Below are 27034 nucleotides of genomic sequence, written 5' to 3' on the forward strand. Positions count from 1 at the left end.
ATGAATAGGGTGATTGTGAGACTGAGCATTGTGTATGTATTCTACTAAGGACAAGCCATCTCGGATGAACTATGGTATCTCCTGTTCCCTATTGAGCCCCTGTTCGCTATTTGACCGACTTCGAAATCCTAGGGTGCGTCTTGATTCTCGGAATCTACACAAGGGTTGATATCAGACAATGGCGATTGCCTCCTAGCACGCCGATATTCGAACTAACGCGGTCTATGGCAAGATGGGGCAGGAAGAAAGGACGGCACTGGCAAAGGAGAAGGGGGCTCTCATGCACATCTTGTTTGTCCTACTACCCGCGCCACAGCACAGCGACAGTCCAGCGCGTTTTTTTTCGTTCAGTGACGCTCCTCGATGTCTCGCTCAACCAGCATCCCCTACTCCCTTCCGTGTGGCTCTCCTCCACCGCCGTAATCCATAATGCATACTCGGTTGCTCCGGCGCCGGGACGGGACCGTTGACGGTGCCTCAGCATGACCAGAGCTACGCGATACCTTGTTCCCCGCCGCCCATGAACAGTTGCCTACACCCCTTCATCATCTCAACACCCCTTCAGTGCCGCGAACGCGTGGACGTTTGAACGTTTGAACGCCCGTCACCATCAACTCGAATATCTATTTTCTGGATGCCCGCAACGTCCTCGATCATCGATAATCCATAGTCAATATTTAAGAACGTGTCCGCGTCCGCGCCAGCACTTCAAGCTTCGGTATTCGGTACTCGGTACTCGGTACTTGTGGAGCGCTCTAGCGGCAGGTTGGAGCACCGCGATGCTGCTGATGTGCACGATACGCCCTTCGCAACCGTTTGGACGCGTCGAACCAGGCCATCGCCAGCAAATTTACACTTGCTCATACTGCCAATGCGCCACTCAGCGCTCAGCATCCAATATCGAGCAATTATCCACGGGGAGTTCTACAATGGAACGGATATTGCTCGCTACTAATCGTGGCTACGCAGCTCAGGCAAAAACGGCGTGCGCCTCATTTCAACTCAGCACCCCCATCCACTCTTCTCGCTCCCCCCAGGGGCCTCCTCCGTACTCACCTCCCCCTCCCTCAGCTCCCCCTCCTCCGTACCCACCTTCACCTCCCCCTCCAGCACCCCCTCCTCCGTGTCCCCCACCACCGTACCCTCCACCTGCACCTCCGCCACCATACCCTACGTCACCCCCTCCGCCACCTGCACCGCCTTCCCCGCTAGGATATCCTCTGCGATCGAGACTTCGAGCCCTCCCCCCTCTGATTCCATCAGGATTGCCGCCGGCGGGTCTCCCGCCATTACTATTCCCGTTGGAATTGCCTCCTCCAGCCTTCCCTCCGTTACTATTTCCGTTGGGATTGCCTCCTCCAGACCCTCCGTTACTATTTCCGTTGGGATTGCCTCCCCCAGGCTTCCCTCCGCTACTGTTCCCGTTAGGATTCCCCATACCGTCGGTCGCGCCACCCTCTAGGGTACTCGCGGCGACAAGCATAGCGGATACGACGAGGAGTAGGATCGAGGAACGCATTAGGATCTGCTTTTCGATGTCAGAGGTCGGGTATCGAGTACTTGACTTTGGTCTGCGACAACAACAATCAATCAGTAAATCGATTTTGGTGTATGGCGGATATGCTACCAGTGGAGCTGGGTGACCAGAAGGCTCAGGCTGAGGGAGCTCGCTGGGGATTGCAGGACAGTCTCAGCCTGCTTATGTAGGACGGACTCAAGTGGTGGGCATACCGGTGGCCCTACCATCACATCCATTGCGCTATTCATCGCCGCCGCCGGATAACCTTGCATGCAGTAAGCTACGGGGACACAGCAAATGAGCACCATGCTAGCCAACATCGACTATCCCACTATCCGAACGCTCGATGATCTCCTCCATTCGGCGGGATCCGCGCGCCACGCTGCCACACTGCCAGTCAATTGGCATCTTGGACGCACGCCGTAAGCTCAAGCTTGAGCTTAAGTGATAGCGGTCTTGCAGATGTCTCTCGTCTACGGCCGTCCACTTGGATTGGAGGACGTGGTACAGCCTACGACCTTGCAGGAGCAAGCTCCAGAGACTCGCTGCGTCTTGCGTCTTACTGGCGGCCGCGACGGGCGACTGCGCGCTCCTTACCGCCTCGACACGACTCAGACTCAGCCTATGCTCGACCTCGACCTCGACCTCCCCAGTCCCTCTGCACGCGAGCGCGACGCTCCATCCCCCATCACATATCACATCAGACATCAGCCTGCCAAGGGAACACATGTGCACACTGCACACTGCACAGCGCGCAGCACCCGATGCGTGGCACGACCCGCCAACGCCAATGACGGATGCAGACCGTAGGGTCTAGTAAACGATGCAAGTCCGGGGGAGGGAGATGCATATAGCATGCCTTACGCCTGAAAGAGCATAGATACGTATACATTCTTATATCATCGTCCTTTCAGCGGGACGACAAAGACCGATCGTGGTGGGGGTGACCGGTGAGGGAACGCGAAGAAAGAGAAGGGAGGGGCAGAAGGGGGCTCGAGCGCTTACCCGAGGCTGCGTCGTAGACTGTCCTACATCCTGCATCCTGCATTCTGCGCCCACACTATAGCTACCAGTGCGCAAAATCCAGAACCAGAACGAATGACCACCGTCAATCCCTCGAAGGCGCAGCTGCTACGGGCACGACGGTAACTACAGCGTCACCAAGCCCGCCCATCACACGGAGCACACGAACGGAATGGAGCGTCAGCTCAAGGCAGCGATGCAGCGCAGGGCCCCGACTGCACAGCAGGACTCTGGGGGCTTTTCGGTGAGCTGGGAGGCCTCCGGCGAGGAGCGCGTTGCGCTTTCCCCGGATGCACGATGTGCAGGCCGTACAGCACGGCGCTGAAAGATATGTTGAACCTGGCGATGTACGCGGATACGCTCAGATTCGTGGGGCGTGGGGCGGTGGTCGGAAGCCTTATCATCGCGACGGAAGTTGTGCAGTGTCTGGGTGCGTTGGTACAATTACAATGGGAGTCGAGTTATGTAAGTGCGATTTCTTTGCCTAAGCCGCGGGAGCCGTGTATACATAGTACATCGTACATCGTACAGCTCTCGATCCCTCGATCCCTCGATCTAGGTCGAGACGGTGTAGTTAGCAGAGCAGGTAAACCAACCGCTCCAGCCCCGAAATCCCTGTCATTAGCCAGTACTAGCGACTACTGTGCTTCGCATCGTGTATCGTAGTAGTATTACTTCACCTTCACGCGCATGGACAGCTCACATTCAAGTTTGTAAGTTTATCAATATCCGTAGTCCCGTGGATGGTACCTCGTTCGTCCTATACTTTGCTAGTGGGAATTGTTTGGGTTTGGTTCGTGCGCATCATGATAGAGTATTTGGCGTTCGCTTGAATGGGTTGCTGGTGCCTCGGCGGGAATGCCTCGAGTGGTGAATCCGCAGTACGCATACATATACGATATGATCAACTGGGACGAGGGAACCAGGGAGCCAGTAGGTAAGACACGCGATAGGACGCGAGGGGGTGGGCTAAAGATCAGATTAGTTGACGCCGGTCTGTCGATTTCTGAACGGAATTGAAGGGGGGCGCGCGAGATGAAAACTTCAACGTCAACTTCCACAATAATCATCTCCTGGTCGTACTATTCCTCGCCCGCACCTCCAAGAAATATCTCTGGATAGATCAGTAACTTTGTGCGTTATGTTGGGGGTAGGCGTCGTTGTCAAACGGTCCACGCGTTCTGATTGCATTAATGTCTGAGAACCTAACTTTCATGGATAAATCCGCAGGAGAGACCAAATAATCGTATAACGGAAAGAAGCTGACGTAAATGCAGTATGAAGGAAAAGTCGGGGATCAGGCGCAAGTGAACTACTTGTCACATTACAGGCTCAGAATCAAATCCCAAGAACACCCTTCGACCCATCTTTGTGGTCCTCGTAATCAGCCACAGGGACTGCCTGCCAGCACCGGGTGCACGTAACCACGGACGTGAATTTGCACTGCGAGAGGACGTGAGCTTCCGGTTTGGCGCCGTTCTGATATCCTACGCACCGACTTCGCATGGTTCTCGAGCGCCGACAGATCGTTGGTGCGGGCACTGCACCCAAGGTGAGCGTGCCAGCATGCATATCTCAGTCTACAGCATGATATGATATGATGTCAGGCCGAGACTAGTTGCTAGTTGGGATGTTCAGCGTTGGCACTGACCGGAGATCGGGCTCAGCTAGAACGAGCCGCCTGTGATCTTGGCGGGAGGAGCCAGTCTTTACCCGGTAACCCCCAGCCTCAAAGCACCTATCATCATACACAGTTGAGTCAGAGCTGGGGTAAAGTCGAGACCGTGACCGTAACACGTACTCTTCGCAGATCACTACGCACGTCACCGATTCTTGAGATGAACTCGAGTCCCCTGTGAGCAACGCAGTGCTTACTTGTAAATGTAATCCCGTTGTAGAGTCTTCTCAGCGTTTTCTTGTGCGCCGCGCACGCCTCACAGTATCCCGAAGTGTCTGAGAGTGCCATAGTAGATGCGCAGAAGATAGAAGATCGAGGGAGGTGGGACTGATGGGAGAAAGCTACCAGTTTGCCGCTGCTTATATACGGTCCAGTCGGCCTGAGTGGCCTCGCAAGTGGCCGGGAGGCATTGTGGCAGACAAAGCATCTAGTCCTTTGCTACGGTTGGGGTGCCCTTTATGCGCCGGGGCTTTGTCGTTAGCATTAGCAGTCGAGTCACGAAGATAAGTGAACGTGAACCTTCCGTCCACCAGTTCCTTGAGGGCCAAAGATCAAAGAGTGTGAGTGGGCAATTGCGCCGACGCCCTGTTGCTATGTGCCCGCTCATTATGGTGTGTGCCCGGATGTGAATGAATGTGTCTCAACACGAAAGTCCGAGTGCACTAGGTGATAGGGGCGGCTCCTGATGGAATGTGCAGTTGAGGGTGTACTCGCAGCTCAGACATACCATAGAGGACACATTTGCGTACGGCGCAAGGGCCAGCCATATCACCGCCCTTCACCATCCCTGCTTCCTCGGTCCATATGCTCCGCAAGCTGGAGGTCGCTCTTCCATCGACTTCAGTCATCGTCACGGTCACCGCCATATACCACCATATACAGGATACCGGCCGTCAATCGCAATCGCAATCGCGTAAGAAACCGCCCGACAATACGCTCGGTGCTTGCACGCTGCACAAGAGCACAAGAGCACAAGAGGGCGGGTGGTGAGACCCTCGGATCCGCTGAGAGAACCCTTTTCCCTTGAAACACGCTTCTCAGTAACGATGAACGATGGCAATGTGAGTTTGACTTTGACTTGTTACCTACGGCGAGAAGGGCCAGTGCGAACCGTGTCAGGACTCAGCGTCGTCAGTAAGTATGAGTATGAGTATGAAGCAGAGGGACTTTGAATGTCGGAAGCAGGGGGTGCGCGTCGTCGTACAGGAGAGCTTCGTAGTGCTTGGTGGTTGTCTCCTGGCTGGAAGAACGTTGTGTGGATATCGATATCGATGTGGCGACTGGCTGCCACTCGACTCGAAAATCAACCCAGGGTCCAATTTTGGGAGTGATACTTATGCTTATGTTATTTCGCACAGTCATAAATGCGATCCCACGGTCAATTCTTGAACAGGACATTCTCAGAGTTCATGTTCGGGCGATACCACCCTTCGCAATGTTAATGCTCCCCACGGTCACTTCGTCACTTCCCCCATTGTCTTCGCTTCGATCTCCTTTATAAATATAGGGTATTGATTCAAGACGTGGAACACCGGCAAATGGGGACGTCTGGCCGCTCGGGCACTGGCAGGCCCCCTGACGTCCGCCTGGACACCCTCGACAGATGCAGCGAGGGTACTTACTGCGAAGACTCGCGCCTGCTTACGACTCGGCCCAGGGAGCACTGCTTACGCACACACGTCGACCGGATTGTCAGTACCTCACCACGAGCGACCTTGCTCATGTCTACCTCTCGTTCCATTGTTGTATAAATACTTCTTACTCGAACACTCATTTGGGGTATATCCGCAAATGATGCTACCTCCGCCTCCGCGTACCCCTCCTCAGGCCCATCACCCCGGCATATCAATCCGCTAGCCTTCGGCTCCCATGGCGCGTTTATTTTCGGTTTCTCAGTGTTAAATAGCCATTCATCGCGGGGGTCTTTGTCCATCCAACTTGTCCCTGGATGAATATGTACGATATTAATACCTACCCGACGCTCATGGTCGCCGTTCGAAGCACAGGACGGCGATGAAAACCCTTGTCCGGTGCCATCACACCCAAAAATGCCGGCGCGCAAACGGACGGGCGTGCCATGGGGGCGACGACAAACGTATAAATACGAGCTTGCCTGTCTGGCATCCCTCATCCGAAGTTTCTACGCCAGAAAACGAAGATGCAGTTCTCCTCCCAAGTCCTCGCACTCGCATTCGCACTCGCACTCGCCGTCCTCCCCTCAGCCTTTGCGGCCCCGGCCCAAACCGACTTCCGTATCAGCCCGAGCGTCAACACGAACAAGTGTCTCAACGTGCGGGGCAATCTCTTGGCCAACGGAACTGCTGTCGACATGTGCGTTTTCGTGCCGTTTTATCTGTCTATCCGAGCTGCACTTACGGTGCAATTTCAATGTAGCTTCGACTGCAACAGGTCCTCCGCGCAGAACTGGGTCATCAGCCCCGGGTCTACGAGCGTCCAGCTGTCGGGAACGGACTTCTGTCTCGATGCGGGCTCGAGTACGCTGAACACATTCACGACTCCTCTTTCTCGTGGCTGACACGTACGCAAAGGCCCCGCGAATGGCGTAGGTATGAAGATCTGGCAATGCTTCGACGACCTCCCCGCGCAGGAGTGGTTCCTCACCAGCGACGACCGCATCGCCCTCGAGAACCAAGGTACGGTTATGCGCCTCTTGTACTTAGAGATTTATGCACCGTTGACCGTTGACCGTTTGTGTGTACTGTAGGATTCTGTCTTGATCTTACCAACGGAGACGTTACGAACGGCAACCAGGTCCAGATTTGGCAGTGCACCGACAACGATGTCAACCAAGCTTGGGTCCTTTGAACGGCGCATATGTTTGCTTGCCCTCGCCGTATTGAACGTGCTTTCTAGCGATATACATAAAGTAGATACGCGGTCAATTGTGGAGGATCGTCTATGACCAGTGTATAGACTCGATACTTTCAAGGTTCTCCGTTGGGATGAGCACATGATCAAAGGGTTTGACCCGCATCGAAGAACCCGTGGTAGTGGTGGTAAAGCAAAGATCTGACTGAACTGGGACGTAAACTGACAGTGGAATGTTGACTCTCATTGTGGGAATTTCTCATATAGCCACAACGAAGAAGTTCAAGTCAGAGATGGCCCCTAACCTCTGTCATGTGATCTCCCGCATGATCCTTGTAGGCTCCCGCTCGTTGGCATTGCACGGCGATGCTGCGCGCAGAATGTTGAAGTATAGCCAAACTCCGCATCTAACTGGCCGTCTCCTGCAGCATCGCATACTCCCGTACCACCAGTGCCGGCGCTTTGCTTTCTCCCGCTTTCCCGAGCCCAAGGCGCCTGGTTCGTTTCGAAGTACGCGTCGCAGGCCGGAGTCGCATACCCAGGCTCGAGAGCCCCCCCGCGAAGCCCACACGCCGGAAGACGAGTCCCAGCTGTGGCACACCAGTCAGCGGCCGCCTGCAAGCGATCCCGAGGAGGGACTGCGGAGGCTCCTCGCTGAAAATGAGACCCTGGTCATTGAGAGGTGTGCATCACGCGAGGCTTCCAGGTCCAGGCAGGAGGACTAATATTTCTGACGCCGGCGCAGGCAGATCGAGATGCTTAACGTCTTTGTGGGGTTTGAGCAGTCGAACAAATACAGCATCAGTCCGTGAGCTCGAAGACGGGCAATTTCGATAGGTGCTGACCTGCGCCGGTAGGCAATGAGCGTGGTGTGCCGTTGGGCTATATCGCTGAGGAACCAGGGGGGTTCCTCAAGACGTTCTCGAGGCAGCTCTTGGCGACACATAGACCATTCCGTGCCCTGGTGATGGATCTGGAGGGTTCCCCGATCTTATGGGTACGCCCCTTTAGGCCTTAGGCCTTAGTCCCCAGATTTTGCCGCTCAATGACTCTGAATCAAATCAGGTCAGACGCCCGTTCGCCTGGATCAACTCGCGGATGTACGCCCAGCGGCTCAAGAAGTTCCACGAATACACACCAGACGGTGAGCCCATTCTGGACACATTTGCGGAGGTGCAGCAGCGCTGGCATCCGTGGCGTCGGCGCTACGATCTCTTCCTCCGACAAAGCCACCGCCGGATCCTCTCCACCACCTCCGACCCCCAGCCGGAACCGAGCCCCGCCGTGTTCAGCCAGGCATTCCAAGTCGACGAGGGGTTCCTGGCGTGGAATTTCAAACTGCTAGACGGGCGTGCCGAACAGGTCGCACACATACAACGCGCCTTCCGTGGCTTGGGCCGAGAGGCGAGTACTGAGTTCTCCTGCTTTACCGCCAACATGTACGCGGTTTACTTACTCGGATTTACTTGTGCGCGTAGCTATTTACTGATACTGGTGGGATGGAATTCTGCCGGTCGCTGTGCGGTTAATTGATTATCAGGTTAATAGGCCAGTACATCGTTCGCTTTGGGCCTAGTCCGGAGACGTCAGAAGAAATAGACGGAACACCACCGAGGCCGACTATCCTTCGGAATCTCACTGTCGACGAGCGAGCGGTACGCCCATCCATCGCTCTATCTGCCTTCATTCGTATCTAACATCGCACTGTTGTTTTTCTAGCTCATTTTAGCTCTGGCTAGTAAGCATTCCCTCCATCGGCCTACATCCACGGTTTGGCAGCTAATGAAACTTCCATCCGTTCATCCCAGTTAATATAGACTGTGATTACTTTTCGAGGCATTCTGGAAATCAGTAAGCGGTGGCGGTCCTTTGTTCGCGGGCTGATATACTGAACCAGTTACAGTGGTGGTCTCTTTGGCTTTACGCACGTCGGTGGGAGCTGGGAGTAGCCCAGCAATGGCGCTGTATTCTGAGCGGCAGGGAGCACGAACTTGTAACACCCGACTCTGGCATTCTATGTACATGTTGTAGAAGTGCGTCCGATCGAAAAATCACACATGCCAATACATGATCCTTACAATTATTGTGTCATCTCCAGAACAGGATTTGAAGTGTCCTGGCAAGTTACAACGATTTCGTTGACGCGACATGCCCCTGACGCTTCGGCTAACTCATCTAAACCGCCGCACTTCATTTCCGCTATTCAGTTCGCATCTCACAGAGCCGTCTCCTGATGACGTCCGATTCACTGGCATTCACCTTTCCGTCGCGTATCAGGTTCAGAAAATACTGATTCTGGGACTGAGACGGCCATTTGACGAGTGCGGAGAGGGATTGTGCGTTCTTGATACCGAGGTCGTGCACGAACAGCGGGAGCAGGTGCGTCATTTCGGGGACGCAGGAGCGCAGGAAGGCGTAGACGTCGGGGGAGTGGCTGCCCGGGGGAGGCTGGGATTCTGTTTCACTGCATGCTGGCCCTGTATCCGGAGCAGGTCCTTCGGTTGGTGCGCCTGGCGTGGAGGCGCAGTCGCAGTCGCAGGCGTATGCATTGGGTAGCGCGGGAGAGGGATATTCAGGAGGCGGGCTTGGAGTCGATGGAGCACACACGTTCGTCCCGCCCCAACGTGCAAATGGCGGAGCAGGCGACTCGACCCTGGGTAGAACGGCGTCAGCCAGTGCGACTATGCACATTTCGTATGTCTGGTATTCCTGGGGCTGGGGCGGGACCAGGCATCTTCGCGGGGGCGGATACTCGGGCGTTAGGTCCTAACGACTGCTATCAATGGACGACTGCTAAGTCGGGATTGGGATTGGGCGGGATACCTCTTGTGATATGATACTTATATTTTCTGGGGTCGTCATTGAATTTGAATTTGAATTTGAGGCCGTCACGGTGCGGCTCCGCGTCATTGGGCCCTGCTGAATTGACGTGAGGGACATTCTTGGGAGCTGCATAGAAGTGGTTACAGGAGGTGAAGTGATACGGCCTCTTGCTGCGGACGCAGGGATACCGCATGAGCCACACTCGTTTTGCATGTCTGTCTGCTTGTATTCCCCGACAATATCAGCCTGGTGCTCTATTGCAATGGCAACCGGTAGACTTCGGGGGCGGCACCGTACGTCCCTGATATATCGATGTACGTGGTTCCTCAAGGTCGATACCCGCTCGGGATCGTTGCGCGTCGGGAACACGGTCTGTATCTGCGGCAACTCAGCGATGGCAGAGGCGAATATTCCTGAGGGATGCTCAGAGCTTAGCGCTTAGCACTTACCTCCTCCCAAAACAAGTCCCAAGACTCCTGAGATTGCTGTCCTACGGACAGATTCAGATCAAAGCACTGCACTATGACTCCGCGGACGAGATGCTAGAGGTTGGCATATTCAATATTGAGATATGTTGGGGAAGGGGGTGTATGGGTTACGAGGATATTTCTGTATTCTTCGCTATGGCGGCTCAAGCGCAGGAAGCCCTATGTGTAGATTAGGTGTCAGCAGGGTCCGAAGATGTAATCACATCAGAATCTAACGTGTAGACCGTAGCGGGCCATAGCTATGGCCGTGCTGATAGATGTTTACAGTGACTTTGGAGTAGGCTTTGTCGGATATGCCAAGTTTCAAGATGATGGAATCGGAAAAGTTAAAGTCATACGAGGTGCCCCTAACCCCTGAGGCCTGAGGGTGCGCGCCGCGCATTTATATTTACTAGCACTTCCTTATCCTACTTACTTATGTACTCAACGGCTTTCCAGATCCGGATTCAACCCATACCCATACCCATTGGTGATAAATAATCGTCGAGTCCGGGTCGGGATGATGAGTGCAGGCGGCTACGTGTGTTCGTGTGCTGAACGTTGAACGTTCCCTCCGAATTCCGGCTGTGGATCTGGATGATCGCGTATGCTGTCCATTTCGTGCGTGGCGAAGTAGACGGGAGGCGCTGGTAGTTGCGGTCACAAGCAGTCCGGTGCCCGGCGCCAATGTAGAGGGCGACGACCACCACGAAAGCTGAGGTTGGCGCGGAATAGATAGAGATAGAGATAGAGATTCGAAGCTACATCTCGGTTGACAGGAGACCAGCTGTCATATGCCGACTTCGACTTCAATTGACTCCCCACCATCGTCCTGACCTAGCTAAATCGTAAACGTTAAACACGCGTCGCCCGTTCAATATTCAGGTCTGAAAGTCTTCGTTGTCTTGGCCAAATTTGTCTTCATAGAGGATATTGGGCAGGTCGGTGAGGCTGACAGCGAGGGGATCATGATGAAAACACGGCAGCCTGTCGCGGGGGAGCTCACAGCCGTCCGCAGCATCGTCTCCTTCTCCGGGGCCAACGCCTTCATCCAGCGCCTCCAAGGGCAACGTGAGGCTCCACTTCCAAATACACGTCGACCTCTTACCAGGCGCCAGCTCGCGCACGAACTCAAAGTCCTCGCAGAAGACCCACGGAGCCGCGTGCCAGGACCGGATCAGCCGCGCGAGCCCCGCGACGTACTCGTGCGTGAATCCGCGCGGGAGCTCCTCGACCGAGCGCCAATACACGTGTATGCGGCACTCGTACTCGAGGCGGAGGGCCCGCAGCTTGCCGAACGCGCGGCGGGCGCGGCGCGCTGCTCGAAGCAGTGCGGGGGAGCTGAGGGGGAAGGGGATGATGCCTCTGAACAGTACCGGGATCTCCCAGATGCCGCGGATGGCCAGGCACTCTAGGTAGGGCAGGTCGGGGAGCAGGTCCGCAAAGAGGCGGAGCTGCGGCAGGATCTGCCGCCTGCTCCACGTCAGCGAGTGGCTGTTCACCGTGCCCATGCTCGAGACGGACGGGAATTTCTCTGCTCTCAGGTCGATTTCGCACCGCACGAGAAGAGCGACGCGGAATGTCGTGGACAGCCGGAGGGTCTTCAGCTGTTCTGAGCGCAGGATGAACGCGCGGAGGGCCTCGTAGTCCTTCCTCCCCTTCTCGCCCCAGTCCTGGACATCCCCAGCGGTCCACCCCCACCCATCGGCGCATTCGTCGTAGTAGTCTCTCCCCCACTGGAACTGACACTCCAGGCTTTGGAGTCGCGGGATAGACAGCCTGCAGAGGAACTCATCTAGCAGGTCCAGCGTCTTTGCTTCGACGCGAAGCGAGTCCAGCAGCGGTAACGTCAGCAGCGAGCCACATCGATTGTTGCGCGACCAGCGGTATTTCTCCGGGAGGATGATGGGGCTGTCGTCCGCGCGTCCGAAGTGCACTGATACGCGGCGCAGAGGGGACTGGATGCGATCGAGCACGTACAGAAGATCGCACGTCGCGTCCGGGGTCGCGGTGACATTGGCCAGCACATCGCAAGCCGCTAGTTCCTCCCAAGCCATATAGTAGCTCGCGCATATCGGCAGCCCTCCCTTGATGAACCTAGACGCGATGACTACCTGCGATTCGAACCTGTATGGATTCAGTGAGTGATTGAGCGTACGCAGGGGAATATACATGTATGTACTCGTCTTTCGCCGGCAGCTGGGGGAATATGCAGGTGCTCAATAGGGAGGAATCACTTGCGTTTCTCAGCCAAGAAATCTCATCTTGCCGGATATCGCTTAATTTGCGTTGGGCACACACGCGAGTTGTATACTCGGCGCGGCACTCCCAGCTAGGGAATAGCAAGTATGTAAGACCACAGAGTAGTCGGGCATCCATCGACTCACCAAACGACCCATTCGTCCTCTGGGGATTTGCCCGGCAATTCATCGCAACGATGCCCACATGCCGGACATATCCTGATGTCGTTTTCGAAAAATATGCACCCTTGGTAATCCCAGTTGGCCAATCTGATCTCAGCCGCACTGGACATCTGCGTGAATTCTGTGACACCAGGGGCGGCGAGGAGGGCAAAGTATCGTTCGTGTCGTCGCGGTATATACGTGCTTTCCAGTATGTAGATATGGGTGAACCCCTGATGTATGTGTAGCGAATGAGGTTGCTGCTGAGACAGAAACGAGGAGCGTGCGCACCTTCCACGACGAGCAGAACGATATGGGAATGGATACTGCCTGCCTGCCCTCCCTGATTCTCACGTACTCGAGTCGAACGTCTTTCAAGGATGGAATGTGGAGCCCCAATGTCCGCCGAATACGCTCGAATGTCCGCAAATCGAAATCCCGCCGGTATCCATTGGTATTCATATATCTACGGTGAGTGAGGACAAGGCAGGCCACGAGCGGACTAGGAACGCACTTGTGAAACAAGATCAAAATCTGTTCGAGCGGCTGCCGGAACTGCTCAAGCTCAGTGGCCATCCTGCGTATAATCGTGTGTATATCTGGGTCGCTTGTCCTCCAGAGGAGGAACGAAAGGACACTCCTCCACAATGGGCCAATAAGCGAGAACTCCAGACCTCTGCGGTAGTCCCCGATCTGATCGTAGAAGATGGTGAGCGCAGAATGATATTGCCCCGCGCGGCTCCGGACGGCTTCGAACCACGAGGCCGGCCACACTTTAGTACCCTCAAGGAGCTCTGCGACGCATCCCGCGAACGCAGCTGACAGCCGGAGCTCTGCTAACTGCTGCTGAAGAGGGCCGAATAGGCGCGTCTGCGACATCAGGGCATCCAGGGGGAAGAGTGTATATTGTATATCTTCGATGATCGTGATGAGATCGCTGTATGGTGAAGTCGTCGGTATCGGAGCGTCGTTATCGAAGTGCGGGATTGGGTCCCGGCCAGCGAAGGGGCGGCCAGGGGTGCTTCGATAACGGGTGATGTGATAGTGATTGGCATAGATGTACTGGTCGCCAGCAATGTCGTTGAAAGTGCTGTCGTGAATAGAGAAGTTGCTGGCGTTCGCAAAGGACATCGTACGGACGTAGACGCAAAGGCCAAATGCGACACCTGAGAGCTTGTACAGCCTGCTGGGGCCTTCTTGTATTGTGATCCCACGACTGCAGCGCTCGGCCCAAAGTCGTCCAGGCCGTAGAGGACTCGATCTGGCAGTGTCGTACTGCAGGCATTTGAGTTATAGATCATCCTGGAGTTCTGATAGTTGTTACAGTCGTCTTGTTTAGATTTGAAGCGTAGCCCATTGTTCTGAGACTGTATCGTTGGCTCGTCAGCCTCGGTACAAGCGACTCGAACGTTTGACAACTCACATTTCTGGTTCTGGTAGTAAGTCGTCCATTGAGAATTCGGGCCACTGGCATACCTTGTCCTCGCCCTGGGTCGCGCATTCTTCATCCGTTGGAATTGCCTGTCGCATTTCTACGTTGTCGAGGAGGCTCAGGTAGTAAGTATCCAGTGGTGAAGGCAGGTCCGAAGGGTTTCCCACGGGACATTGAATGGCGCGGCGCTTATGAAACGTTCATCTGCCTTTATCCCAACCCTTGCGTCGTGCATAACATGCGGGCATATGAAACTCGTTCTTGCGATCCTTTCGGGTCGAAATGCCAAGAATCGCCGCCATCCTTGCGGCCATTACAACGTCTGATCTGCGACGGCCAGAGGGGCAGCAACCTTGAACCTTGAACCTTTGAAGGGCCAAGGCTCTTCAGCGTTGCTGGCCCGCGGCTTGGGGACTTTTGAACCTACAACAATGGAATCCTGCGAGTAACTCTTGGTTCTTTGCGTCGTTGGACGAGCAGTCTTCGTCAATAGCTCTTCATCGCGTTCATTGCCTGTTGTCGCCAGGACTCGGATGCAGTTATTTGTAAAGCTGCTGGCCCTCAACTATATGGTGCTCTATGGTTTACCAGGCATGACATGTACGTGCACTGTTCTCCCCACGAACTACCTCCTCATGCCTGTATATAGATACCGGACCCACATATGAGCTACATCGAGATGAGCAGAACGGGTGGGCCACCTTCCCAGCATCCAAACATCTGGATTCTACCCAAAGGCGCTGTGAATCAGGTCACCCCAATAGCACCAGAAGCGGACCCCCCATGGCTGAATGAAAGCCTCACAATTAGCTTCCGTTGCAGGACACTTTGACCCTGATTCACCCATGACGCCTGCTTACCTCTCAGATCACCAAGCATTAGTAACTCGTGGAACGCTCTAAGAGCGCCCAGTACCGACCAGTCGGGAATTGTGCAATCTTTCCAGCTCCTAGCAGCATCACAAAAAGCCTTATAGATATCCAGCATCGACAGCAGGACTTCCCGCTCATCGATTATCATGGCCATCCCAACGACGCAGAAAGCTTGGATAGTCGAAAGAATGGGACATCCCTCAGAGGCCTTGAAATCCCACTCCGACTGGCCTGTTCCAAGCGAAACCGCAAAGGACCACGTACTCGTGAAGATCCAAGCCGCCGCGCTTAACCCTTTGTACGTTATGTTCCTGTCAAAAATAGAAAAATAGAACAATTTGTGCTCATTGCGTGTTCATAGAGGATGGAAATTGATGCAGCTAGCACCCAACTTTCTCGCCAAGAGACCCCTGCCTGCCGAATACGACTTTGCTGGCGTCGTCGCAAAGAAAAACGGCACAGAGTTCGAGGTGGGGGACCCTGTCTTTGGGTTCATCCATGTCTGTACATTGTTTTCAGCACGAATGAACATTGACGGACACTAATGCTCTCCAATGTGTAGCTATAACCCTGAAGACGCGACAAGGCACTTTAGCTGAGTACGCGCTGGTGCCAGATATATGTGTGACCAAAAGACCTTCCAATATCGATGTAATCCACGCTTTTGGGTTAACATTAGCTGGCCTGACCGCATGGCAATCCCTCAACTGTACGCGCCTAGAAGCTGGTCAGACCGTATTCATCTATGGCGGGAGCACAGCAGTGGGATTGTTCGCCATTCAGATCGCCAAAGCACGCGGTATCAAGGTCGTCGCCAGCGCATCCGGAAAGAATGAAGAATTGGTCAAGAAGATGGGTGCAGATGAAGTATGTTTGATTTCTGTGGCCTATGCCTGTTGCGCTCACCGATATTGTAGTTCATCGACTACACGAAGGAGCCGATATACAAGTACCTTCGCCCAAATTCCATGGAATCATCGACGTATATGGTCTCTCGGACCCCTCGCTGTACACCCATAGTGCTGCGTACATGGCGCCTGGTGGCGTATTCGTGATGACCACACCAACACCTCACCGTATTTCTTTCAAGGAGATTGGGCACCTTATCAAGACGCTGGTTGCTATAACGTGGCCTGCCTGGCTTGGGGGCATTCCCCGGGAATTCAAGTGAGATATTCTATTCTAACTAACTTACTCTCGGTGGAAAATGCACGGTGATAATCTTCATGATCAACATAGGTTCCCCGCTCTCAAAACAAGGCCGATTTAGAGGCACTCCGTGACTTGGTGACGGAAGGTAAAAAATCATCCTGTGCACCATCCAGCTCTCATCGAACGCATCTTGAACGCATCCTAGGCAAGGTTGTAGGAGTCGTGGATTCTGTTTACGAGATGGAAGACGCACTCAAAGCTTATGAGAGAATCTTGACTTGGAGAGCAACTGGGAAGGTCGTGGTGAAGATAGATGGAGAGGACAGGAGCACGTAATCTCTTGATCAATGTCGCTTCACGATTATTGCCAGTATGAGGAATGACGGACTGGATCCGCTGGATACCCAAGAGCCGAGAGCGTAGAGCGTCCGAACAGGGTATTGTTGAAAATAAATACGGGTACGGGATACAGTTATACAAATGGGCGGTACAATTCAGACCGTGGTATATTGGCCTCGAGAGATTTATCTATCTTGATCACGACCTTCCCGGTCGCTTTTGAAGACATAAGTCTCTCATGCGCTTTTAGGGAATCCTCCAGCTCACAAAAACCGAGTCCACGACTCCGACTACCTTGCCTAAAAGAGTTGGATTAGGATAGGCAATCTACGCGGAAGGATGGAATGGTGTCTTACCTTCAGCTACCAGTGCACGGAACGCCTCGAGATCTGCCTTACTCTCGTGGACGTCAGCGACTCTGGAACGCCGAGATTATCAGTGGCAACTCCTAGCGAGCGTGTTGAATCACTGACTTGAATTTTCTTGGGATGCCACCCAGCCAGCAAGGCCACTTCATTGCAGCAGCGGTCTTGGTGAAGTTCCCGACCTGTTTTATCGAAAGGGTTTGGGGCACAGGTGCGGTCGATATAAACACTCCGCCAGATGCCAGGTAGGCGGGACTATTGGTGTACAGCGAGGGATCCGACAGACCATATTACGCATCGATGATGGCATCGAACTTGGTTTCAGGAGGGTGTGAGTTGAGGTATTTGTGTATTGGTTCCTTCGTATAGTCGATAAACTAGAAAATCCATCAGCACGGAGGTTTTAGGCTACAGGGACTTGAACATACTTCATCTGCGCCCATTTTCTTCACTAATTCTTCATTCCTTCCGGAGGCGCTTGCGACAACCTTGATCCCGCGAGCTTTCGCTATCTGGATTGCGAACAGACCGACGTGCTCCCGCCGTATATGAAGACCGTCTGGCCGGCTTGCAGTTGCGCGTCCGTGAATAAGCATTAATACGCACTGTCAGCGTCAACCTAGGCTGGTAAACCAACCTCTCTTCGAGAGTATGACAATCGATCCTCTTAGAAGAGAGGCTGGTACGGAGCATGTGTCATTTGGCTGAAGGCCTTCCTTCGGTGTTTTCCGTGATGTCGGCAGGCCCGGCAGATGGTAATTTGAGAGTCAGACAGCCTTGGCGCTGACACACTTCCGCATTTGGACAACGCGTCTTTCCCAGCTCTATACCGCTACGTGCTCGCGTCTCCTCCTTGGTGCGCAAAATGGATGCGCCTCCTGGCGACAACGCGCCCAATCGCGCCTATACATCTGGCTCATACTTTCCTGTCGCGTTGGTCGCTCCTGGCTCATCATGGAACACTCCTGGAACCGTTCAATTTTGGAATCAGCCCTACGGTCCTGCACCCCATCCATATCTACATCCCACGCCGTCGACACCAGCTCAGCATCAGCTCCCACACATGGTCATGAGCCCAGCTGCCTTTTATACCCCCGGACAATCTCGCAAACGCCCCACCTTCACCTGGGACCGTGACCATGATGAGAATGAGCCTCTGGCTGACTCGCCCTTGTTGCCACCAAGCAAGCGGCGAAACACGAACCCTGGTTCCCCGTCTACTGCATCCGCCCCACTACGATCTACTCAAACACCACTGATTGCGCAGACATCGAATTCTTCGACACCAGCCGCGAAGCGAGCCTCACCACGCAGCGACAAAGAGAAATTGGATGCGGCACTCAATGGCATCCAGAACGCCGGCTTTGAAGGTCTCGGCCACTTCTTCGCAAGCCTCTTCAACGGCAAGGCAGGTTATCAGAAGCAGAAGATATGCCAATCGCTTCACAAGTTCTTGACGAATCACAACAAACCTGGACGACGACCAGCCGACATTGTTCAGGCAATGTACGACCACCCTTACAGTCACATCCGACGGCACGAAGATCAATTTCACGACGGCAATTCCATAATTCCTAACTACGCATATCCTGTTGAGGCCGACATCCCACCGAAGAGAGTTGCGTCAACCGGCACCCCTGCGCAAGCCACCATCAACAGCTGGGTTGCTGCCACTGTGCTAGACCTCGTTGATAAAGAGACGACGGTGTTGGCGCAAGATGTCGGTCTGCGTATGCCTAAAGACTGGACATGGGAGTCCGTTATAGCAACATCATTGCAAGACGTCCAAAGGCGAATGATGCAGCTCGCACCGCTCACCTGGTCGACAATAGCAACCATCGCTGTCAGCCCAAATCGCCGTCGACAAAATCATAACGCACGTCTTGGTACTGACGCAGATATCGAGGCCAAGAAAGAGAGCCTGAGCCACGCCTCTCACAGCCCGTGGAGGGTAAGTCTCCTGCCCGTATTTCAAACTCATTGTGACAAGTCATTTTGATAGGCGTTCACATTTGCAATACTGATATTACTTTCCATCCGCAATTCCTTAATCTCCCTTGGCCCTACCATCATCGGCCTGCTGCTATTCATCTCGGATGCAGGCCGTGTTGTCTACCATGCTCTCGGCCGCTTTGGGATATCCACCTCGTACTCCACTGTTCTCGAGCATCTTCGCGACCTCGCCCATGGTGCCGGCGTCCACCTACATGAAGTAGGGACATCGATCTCACGAAACGACAATCACTATATCATTTTGTTCGATAATATCAACAAACATCATCGGGCCTGGCATCAGACTATCAGCAAATCTGACGAGGTCAAAAGCAGGACAGCATCAACCGTTATTCACATGGTCTATGTCCCACCAGGTGCTATGAGTTTAAAGAAGCTCCGTACGAGGCAAAAAAAAACGTGGTCATAAGGACCTCACCGTTCGCCGGCTATTAGACATCGATCACAAGCATATGGAGAGGATTGGTGCTGCGACCTTACTACGGATATGGACGGACAAGATTCCTGCCCTCAGCCGTCACTGCGCTCATGTCACGCATCTTTTCGAGACGGCTTTACAGAAGCATCGCATTCCTCTTCACCAATCCGACATCTACCCGCTTCGAACATCTGGCATCGATGAGTCCACCACCGCAGGAAATAGTGACGTCCTTCACGATATCACTCATTTGCAAATGGGGATGGCTACCGACGATTTTGGGGAATTCGTCATGCCTATTGCAGGGGATCAACTCACCGTAGACCGTGTCCGGAAGCTCATTCACTACACCAAGAAAGATGTGACCAAGTACGCACAGCACACCTGGGCGCTGCCGTTTATTCAACTGTGGCACATGAAATGGGCTTTTCTCAAGGCAATATACAAGGCACACTGGACGCCATCCACTGGCAAGCATCTTTACGGGCTTCATCGTGATTGCAACACCCTCGGGCGGACAAAGCTGAACCCTACCAAGTGTGACTTCTACCCTCACCATCAGGCCGTGGCCGACACGTTTGAAACCAGTTGCTTAGGAATTCTACGGTATGCCACTGTCAGCACTATCACATAAAATTGAGGTGCTAAATCATCGTATAGTGTTCTCCTTGAGCAGAAGTGTAGCAAGGAATTATTAGATGCAACTCGTCGCTTTTCCCTCCTCCATGTTCTTGACACGCTTTTCGCAATGAAGATGTAAGGGGACACTCCTATTTTCTCCTTTTCCCCCTGTCCCGTCCCCTTCCTCCTCGTCCCTTTCCTCTTTCTTTCATTCCCTTTCCTTTCCTTTCGTCCCCTTACCTTCCCGCTTCCCTTCCGTTCACTCCCTTCGCATCCGAGCCTCGTCCGGTGACTCCGAAGTCTTCCCGCGCTTCGGACGCCTCGGACTCGCTCGGACGCTTCAGATACGCTCGGACTCGTAGATACACCTTGGGGCTCGTCCGGGCTACCTCCATCTTCCTTTCCCACTTCGTTATTCCTTGTCCCCACTCCCCCAGGTCGCTGGCACGGCTCCTGTACATTCCCCTTCCACTTCATTATCACATGCCCCCTCGTACCTTGTGATATTCGTTCGTACCTGTGGCTGGTGTACTGTACAGTTACCCTTCATCCCTCCCACGCTACTACAGTATATACTTCGCTTCCTAGCATGGAGAATCCCCATCCTGTTCTCTTTGGATTCTCCCTCTGCTAGGTGAGCAGCTCTCTCATGTATTGTAGTTAGTCTTATTCATTTCTTTGAATTCTCCCTCTGCTAGGCTTGCACTGTGCGGCCATCTTGAGGTTGCCCTTACAGCAGAACAGGATCTCCCATCCTGGCACCAGAGCCCTACGGAAAACGTCCTGCGCCACTCCGGACTCGTTCCCGACGTCTCTCCGGTTTTGCGGACATTCTGGACGCTCTCCTGCTACTCCCACCCACCTCTGAGGACCCAAGGAACTCCATCCCTCGCCCCCCTGACGACTCCGAAATGCCGGGCGCCTCCAGCCAGATCCCGCCATCCGAGCCAGTCGCTTCAGGACCGGGCTCCGAGACGTTGCAGACCTTGTGGGCTCAGACGTACGAACACCAAACCCAAATCAGTTCCATCCAGGATACACTCGCCCGAATTGAAGGACTCCTCTTAACACCCCGTCCGACCACTCCGAAAACGACCCGGGACTCCGAGCTGAGGGGCACCGAAGCCTCCCAGCACGCCCCGAGTCGATCCGAAATCACCCCGCGTTCCCGTTTGAAGCCCGCCTCTCCCCCGATCTTCGACGGAAACCGCAAGGATGGTTGCGCGTTCTACAACGCGTGCTCCATCTACTTCCAGCTCTGTCCGGACCACTTTCCGACCGAGCAGGCCAAAATCCTCTGGTGTCTCTCCTTCTTCCAGAAGGATCGCGCCAAGGAGTACGCGGACATGGTGCTCCGGAGTCCGAAGGATCCGTACTTCGAATCCTGGGCCGCCTTCGCGACCAAATTCCGGACTCGCTTCCTTCCGGATCGGGAACGCGAAGCCACCATGCTCAAGCTGGAGTCCACCCGGTACCACCAAGGGCGTCGGACTTTCCAGGAGTACCTTGACGAGTTCCGGGACCTTGTAGATCAATCCGGATACTCCGAGGGCTCCAACATCACGATGAAGTTCCGCCGCGGATTGGACTCCATCATCCAGAGCCGCGTTGCCGAGTCCGCAGACTGTCCGGACGAGGATGACTTCGAAGGATGGTACAAGGCAGCGCAGCGGGTCGCTGACAACCGAGCCGCCAACCAGTCTTTCCACTTCGGCGTGCACTCCGGAAACTCCGGACACTCCGGATCCCTCGTCCGACCAGCAGCCAACTCCGGAGTCGCTCGGACTCCTGCAGGTGTACTCCCCACACCTCGGACTCAGCTCCCGCCTCTGCAACCCCGCTTCCAACCTCCGCCTCCTCCGAAGGCTCTCTCACCCGGCGTTCCCATGGACGTCGACCACACCCGCTCCCGGCCCGCCGCTTCGCAGCTCTGCTACCAATGCGGCAAGCCCGGCCACATGTCCCGCGAGTGCCCACTCCGGTACGACGTCCGGTTCATGACCACCGAGGAGCGGATGTCCGCCATCGAAGATCTCCTGACCGCGGCCGATGTTGTAGAAAGTGCGGGGACCTCGGAAGGAATAGATGATGAGGGAACGGCCCCGGTTGAGGAATCAGACACGGCGGATTTTGTCCGGACCAACGAGTGATCAGTGCGACCTCGTTGGTGAATAACCGATTTGCTTGTCTTAGCGTAGACGAAATAGACGACTCCGATCACTCCGATGATTCGTCCGACGCTAAGCAAACGACTCCGGTTACAATCCGCACACTCCGAAGGTTTCGCCCGCAGTGAGAACGGCGGCTACCCAGTAGCTATAAGATCTCCACGCTGCCCGGCAAGCTTTCGCTAGATATACCTGTTGAAGTGCAGAGCACGGATACTGTAAGGGTTGTACCCTTTCGTTCCGTGCACTCCGACTCCCCCTATCCCCTGGCGACCCCTCTCCGACTCCTCGGACGCACTCGCACATGACTCGGACGTCACGAACCCGTACCGGACACACGTGATATCGGATCAGACAGCGCGGATCAATCTTTCGTATATCTTTTGTTCTCGGACTCTAATACTTGGACTACACTAGCACCATTATTCGTTCCTGGTGCCTTTTCGTCTCGGACTTTTCCTTCATCTGACATTTTTCTTAGCTACAAAAGCCTCCTGTACTCGTAGTTAGAAGAATCAGATTTGTTTCCCCCCCACATCGAGTCAGATTCTAAGCCGTCCGAACCTTTCTTCTCATCCGTTGTCAGAGTCTGCCGCTGTCCGAGTCCGAGCCCGAGTCCGATCCGAAGTTGCTTTCTCCTGCCGTGCTTGTCATTCTCCTGCCGTCCTCGTCGTACTATCCGAAGCCAAGTTATCTGTTTGCGTCCGAGCGTGTCCGAAGGCATCCGAAGCCGTCTGAAGCGTCCGAAGTTTCTCAGTTGTTCGTTTTCACTCTCGGACTCATCCTTAGCACACTTTACTCACGCGGGTGTCGCACGGACTTGTCCTGCCGGAGGCGGACCCTCGCATTTTACTAGACTACACTACTAGTCTACGCGTACATTCACTACTACATTCTGGAGCCCACCGCGAGGGTTTAAAGTTCAAGACACCCCCCCCGTTCCACCGTCGCCTAATCATCCTATTCCGTCATTGAATTCGAATCCCCTCCCGATCCTCTGCACGATATCTTTCCGGAAGGTCCGACGCAACGGGCTATCAACTACCTCTTCCGGAAGACATCCGAATATTTTCCGTTCAAAATAGTCCGCTCTTGGGTTCCCGATCCCAACACCGTCATTTGGCAGTTCGCACTTACCGGACGCCCAGAATCCGAGCATCCGAACATCCTATCACGCCCTAATCCTCCATCCCTCCGGCACAGTCTGTTCTATAATCCCGCCGCGGCTTACCACCGACCCACTCCGGAGTCAAACGACACTACGTCCGGAACACCTTCATCGCTCACCGAGTCGTCCGAGAATCTTCCGCCCACTTCTTCACCCTCTCCTATTCCTCCGCCCACAATGGCCACAACTATGCCCGTCCGCCAGTAGTCCTAGCTACTTTTGTTAACACAGTACCAAGTATTGCTGTAAGTATAGGGTTCACACAACGCAGTAACTGTTGAGTGTGTTAACACATTGTACTGTATTAACACACAGTCAGCAAAGATGAGAACTGTGTTAACACATGCATATATATAGGTATGAACGCTGTGCATGTATGTATGGGGAGTGTGTTCACGCAGTACTAGAAGTGTATTAACACAGTACAGGTACCCATGGGAGTGTATTAACACAGTACAGGTATGTACAGCAAGCGTGTTAACACATTACTACAGTGTATTAACATGGAGCAGGTATGTATGGGGAGTGTATTAACACATTGTACCAGTGTATTAACACTATACAGGTACCCACGGGAGTGTGTTAACACAGTACTAGAAGTGTATTAACACAGTGCATGTATGTATGGGGAGTGTATTAACACACTGTACTAGTGTATGAACACAGTGCATGTATGTATAGAAGTGTATTAACACACTTCTAGTAATGTATTAACACAGTACAGGTACCCACGGGAGTGTATTAACACACTACTAGAAGTGTATGAACACAGTACAGGCATGTATAGAAGTGTATTAACACAGTACTAGAAGTGTATTAACACATTACAGGTATCTACAGAAGTGTATTAACACACTACTAGAAGTGTATTAACACTATACAGGTACCCACGGGAGTGTATTAACACTATACAGGTACCCACGGGAGTGTGTTAACACACTACTAGAAGTGTATGGACACAGTACAGGCATGTATAGAAGTGTATTAACACACTACTAGAAGTGTATTAACACTATACAGGTATCTACAGAAGTGTATTAACACAATACATGTACATTTTCAACTGTGTTAACACACTTTTTTTTTTTCACACAAGTCCACAAGTGTTCACACTTTATAATTAACTCCGCTCCAGTTAACTCACAATCAAAATAATTATTTCAAAACTAAGGTAAATAATTGTCCAAAACAAAGTCCATGCAGTCACTATGCAACGAAATAAATCAGATTCTAACGACGACGAGAGGACGGCTTTTTTGCCTCAGGCGCAGGCGCAGGCACAGCAACGAGGTTCGACAGGACCCAAGAGACATCCTCGACAAGCATGGTAAATTCAGCGCTAGAGGGACCCGCTGCTTCCAACCACCACCCGAGACAAACCAACACTCCGTAAATCCCGTTTACGCCTCCGCGATACAACTTGGGCCAATCTTCGTGAGTATTCGTGTCGATGATGATGAGAGAAGCGCAATCGCGGGAGGACATGTTGAAATCGGGCGGGATGCGTTCGGGGGGCTGAATTGAAAACCACCACTTGAAAAGCTCATCGCACATCGTTTTGAGTTGCTCCTTCGTGAGTTTTCGATGGGCTTTGGGCCGTCGACCGTTATGAATCCAGTTACCGAGTACAGCAGGACGTCCGTCAGCTTGAAGTGGCTGTGAAAAAGAGTAAGTCATTGATTAATAGGACGTGGGCAACTAAGCTCACTTTACCAGGATTGTGTTCGACGTGTCTCTCGAAATTGATGAACCAAGCGACTGCTTCAAGGTACTCGATGCTCCCCTTGAAGCCCCGAAGCGTGTTGACCGCGTCACGAAGCCACTTGGGCATGGCCTGGAGTGCGATGAGATCGTCGAGATCTTTGTTGACCTTCGCCTCAGCCGCAAGGAATTCCGGGTCCTGGTTGTCATTTCTGCTGACATCGTCGTCTTCCGTGGAGCCGTTCTCCGCTGCTTGGTCTTCGTCGTTCGCCGTTCCACTCGTTCCACCTTCGTCGTTCGCCACTCCATTCATTCCTCCTTCTTCGTCTGCAGCAGAGCCGGGGTTGCCATCTCCTCCTTTGTCGCCGTCGTCGTTCACCACTCCACTCGTTCCACCTTCGTCGTTCACCACTCCACTCGTTCCACCTTCGTCGTCCGCCACTCCATTTGTTCCTCCTTCTTCATCTGCAGCAGAGCTGGCGTCATCTTTGTCGCCGTCATCGTTCGCCGTTTCACTCGTTCCCCCTTCATCACCTGCAGCAGAGCTAGGGTTGCCGTCTCCTCCTTTGTCACTGCCGGGTGCGTTCTCGCCGTCGTCAGTGAGTTCATCATCTCTCCTCCCTTCCCTCCCTTCCGTTGGCCCTGCCATGTCCACGTCTTCGCCGTCCACAGAGTGAACCCCAGCCCCTTGCTTATCGAATCGGTACATTACTTTGGCCAGCAGCCTTTGCACGGCGCTCTGGTGTGTGCTGACATCGAGGGATTTAACCGGCGTTGATTTGGAAGACCCCGTATTTGAAGACGAGGGGTGCGAAGGTGAATCTGAGACTGTAATTTCGACGTGTTTCTGCTCTGTGCCAGGCAAGGCGCAAGCGAGACGCTTTTCGATGGCTAAGATTAGTAAGTCAGTGTTGATTTCCATCATGGGGTGCAAAAACTACTCACGGATCGCTTTCTCAGCGAAGTCTACAACAATGCGCTGAAGCTGACTCTCCAAGGTCGGATGCAATTGAAAGATCGACCTCCCACTCTGGGTTCGACCATCAGTACCACTGGGTGCAGGAGTCAGCATCAAAACCCGGGGAAGGTGATTCGAGGACGTACAACACAACCGCAAATCCTCCCCCTTCCTTCGGCGCTGGGCCAACGAAGCAAACGACACCAACGAACCCAAGTTCTTTCCGGACTTGCTCGCACATCTTTTGCATAGTCTTTGGGAGCGCATCGATTTGGCTGGGGACAAGGTTAGTTCAGCCTGATGCCAGATACGTGTTGGACTCACGTCTGAAGGTTGCGATTGGCTTGCCTCCTCGCCGCCTCTTCAGGTTCAACTTCTGCGTCCTCATCAACCTCAGCGAAGTTGTCGTCGTCGCAGTCGAGTCGTTTGAACTCGTCGTCGATGTACTGGGCGATTCTTTCTTTCACCTCGTCACTTTCAAGGGCGTAGAGTCTCTGGATGACCTCGTTACGAAATTCCAACGGCATGTCAGGCATCTCGGGATTATATTCCGGGCTTTTACGCCAGTGCTCTTGGATCACTGGCTTCAAGACGTCATCATAATACAGGTGCGTGTATGCGTGCCAGCCAGCCAAGCGCTTTTTCTTACGAACCCTGAGATCCAGAACTTTGGCTCCTTTCGTGGACTCCGTATCTCGGTTGTGATTGTAGAACCAATCACGTAGACGCTTCAATGCTGTCAGAACACCATGGATCATCGAAACGGTGATATACTTACCGTCTTGAGTACTTCCAGCGCATTTTTCCGCTCCTCCGCTGACATGACTTTATCCTTCCAGAATTCTTGCACAAAATCGTCCATGACCTTTCGACGGAATGTCGCAACGGCTCCACGTGTCTTTGACCTCTGGGCCTCCTTGTGCTGGGGTAATAGTGCCGTAAGCCATGCACGTTGCCTCTCTGTTGTCCAGGGTTTGCCACCCGTAGGTGCCTTCGCCTCCTTTTTCCCTGCTGAGCGTCGGGTTCGTGCCATCAGTCAGAAAATGGAGAGAAAATATGAAGACAATCGGAAAAGACTCGGCTCGT

At 53.7% G+C, this 27034-nt stretch overlaps 10 protein-coding genes across 10 annotated transcripts; 5 read left to right on the plus strand and 5 right to left on the minus strand.

The window, feature by feature from the left end:
- Positions 1-929: 929 nt before the first annotated feature.
- Positions 930-1643, plus strand: PC9H_001369 (uncharacterized protein; the record flags this gene model as incomplete). Its single annotated transcript, XM_036771019.1, has 1 exon — positions 930-1643. The coding sequence occupies one exon, from the start codon at positions 930-932 to the stop codon at positions 1641-1643; it is 714 nt and encodes a 237-aa protein (XP_036636864.1).
- Positions 1644-3880: 2237 nt separating this feature from the next.
- PC9H_001370 (uncharacterized protein) lies at positions 3881-4508 on the minus strand (the record flags this gene model as incomplete). Its single annotated transcript, XM_036771020.1, has 5 exons — positions 3881-3985; positions 4038-4122; positions 4194-4280; positions 4344-4356; positions 4418-4508. The coding sequence occupies 5 exons, from the start codon at positions 4506-4508 to the stop codon at positions 3881-3883; spliced, it is 381 nt and encodes a 126-aa protein (XP_036636865.1).
- A 1870-nt stretch (positions 4509-6378) lies between these two features.
- On the plus strand, positions 6379-7046 carry PC9H_001371 (uncharacterized protein; the record flags this gene model as incomplete). Its single annotated transcript, XM_036771021.1, has 4 exons — positions 6379-6551; positions 6615-6715; positions 6770-6874; positions 6946-7046. The coding sequence occupies 4 exons, from the start codon at positions 6379-6381 to the stop codon at positions 7044-7046; spliced, it is 480 nt and encodes a 159-aa protein (XP_036636866.1).
- A 296-nt stretch (positions 7047-7342) lies between these two features.
- Positions 7343-8998, plus strand: PC9H_001372 (uncharacterized protein; the record flags this gene model as incomplete). The annotated part of the gene is made up of 9 exons (XM_036771022.1): positions 7343-7731; positions 7795-7853; positions 7907-8046; positions 8115-8453; positions 8528-8543; positions 8598-8704; positions 8769-8787; positions 8858-8900; positions 8953-8998. The coding sequence occupies 9 exons, from the start codon at positions 7343-7345 to the stop codon at positions 8996-8998; spliced, it is 1158 nt and encodes a 385-aa protein (XP_036636867.1).
- A 250-nt stretch (positions 8999-9248) lies between these two features.
- On the minus strand, positions 9249-10597 carry PC9H_001373 (uncharacterized protein; the record flags this gene model as incomplete). Its single annotated transcript, XM_036771023.1, has 5 exons — positions 9249-9815; positions 9873-10250; positions 10322-10414; positions 10472-10519; positions 10577-10597. The coding sequence occupies 5 exons, from the start codon at positions 10595-10597 to the stop codon at positions 9249-9251; spliced, it is 1107 nt and encodes a 368-aa protein (XP_036636868.1).
- Positions 10598-11220: 623 nt separating this feature from the next.
- Positions 11221-13872, minus strand: PC9H_001374 (uncharacterized protein; the record flags this gene model as incomplete). Its single annotated transcript, XM_036771024.1, has 5 exons — positions 11221-12466; positions 12522-12671; positions 12727-12974; positions 13033-13207; positions 13256-13872. The coding sequence occupies 5 exons, from the start codon at positions 13870-13872 to the stop codon at positions 11221-11223; spliced, it is 2436 nt and encodes an 811-aa protein (XP_036636869.1).
- Positions 13873-15191: 1319 nt separating this feature from the next.
- On the plus strand, positions 15192-16216 carry PC9H_001375 (uncharacterized protein; the record flags this gene model as incomplete). The annotated part of the gene is made up of 5 exons (XM_036771025.1): positions 15192-15343; positions 15407-15549; positions 15608-15912; positions 15963-16027; positions 16066-16216. The coding sequence occupies 5 exons, from the start codon at positions 15192-15194 to the stop codon at positions 16214-16216; spliced, it is 816 nt and encodes a 271-aa protein (XP_036636870.1).
- Positions 16217-16782: 566 nt separating this feature from the next.
- Positions 16783-17497, minus strand: PC9H_001376 (uncharacterized protein; the record flags this gene model as incomplete). Its single annotated transcript, XM_036771026.1, has 5 exons — positions 16783-16835; positions 16893-16954; positions 17010-17156; positions 17196-17278; positions 17330-17497. The coding sequence occupies 5 exons, from the start codon at positions 17495-17497 to the stop codon at positions 16783-16785; spliced, it is 513 nt and encodes a 170-aa protein (XP_036636871.1).
- Positions 17498-17766: 269 nt separating this feature from the next.
- PC9H_001377 (uncharacterized protein) lies at positions 17767-20092 on the plus strand (the record flags this gene model as incomplete). The annotated part of the gene is made up of 4 exons (XM_036771027.1): positions 17767-18852; positions 18904-19294; positions 19350-19938; positions 19993-20092. The coding sequence occupies 4 exons, from the start codon at positions 17767-17769 to the stop codon at positions 20090-20092; spliced, it is 2166 nt and encodes a 721-aa protein (XP_036636872.1).
- A 4427-nt stretch (positions 20093-24519) lies between these two features.
- On the minus strand, positions 24520-26981 carry PC9H_001378 (uncharacterized protein; the record flags this gene model as incomplete). Its single annotated transcript, XM_036771028.1, has 6 exons — positions 24520-24945; positions 24998-25881; positions 25936-26042; positions 26095-26223; positions 26273-26676; positions 26727-26981. The coding sequence occupies 6 exons, from the start codon at positions 26979-26981 to the stop codon at positions 24520-24522; spliced, it is 2205 nt and encodes a 734-aa protein (XP_036636873.1).
- Between the last annotated feature and the right edge of the window lie 53 nt (positions 26982-27034).

This window comes from Pleurotus ostreatus, assembly GCF_014466165.1.
Source record: "Pleurotus ostreatus strain PC9 chromosome Unknown scaffold_1, whole genome shotgun sequence".
NCBI lineage: Eukaryota > Fungi > Basidiomycota > Agaricomycetes > Agaricales > Pleurotaceae > Pleurotus > Pleurotus ostreatus.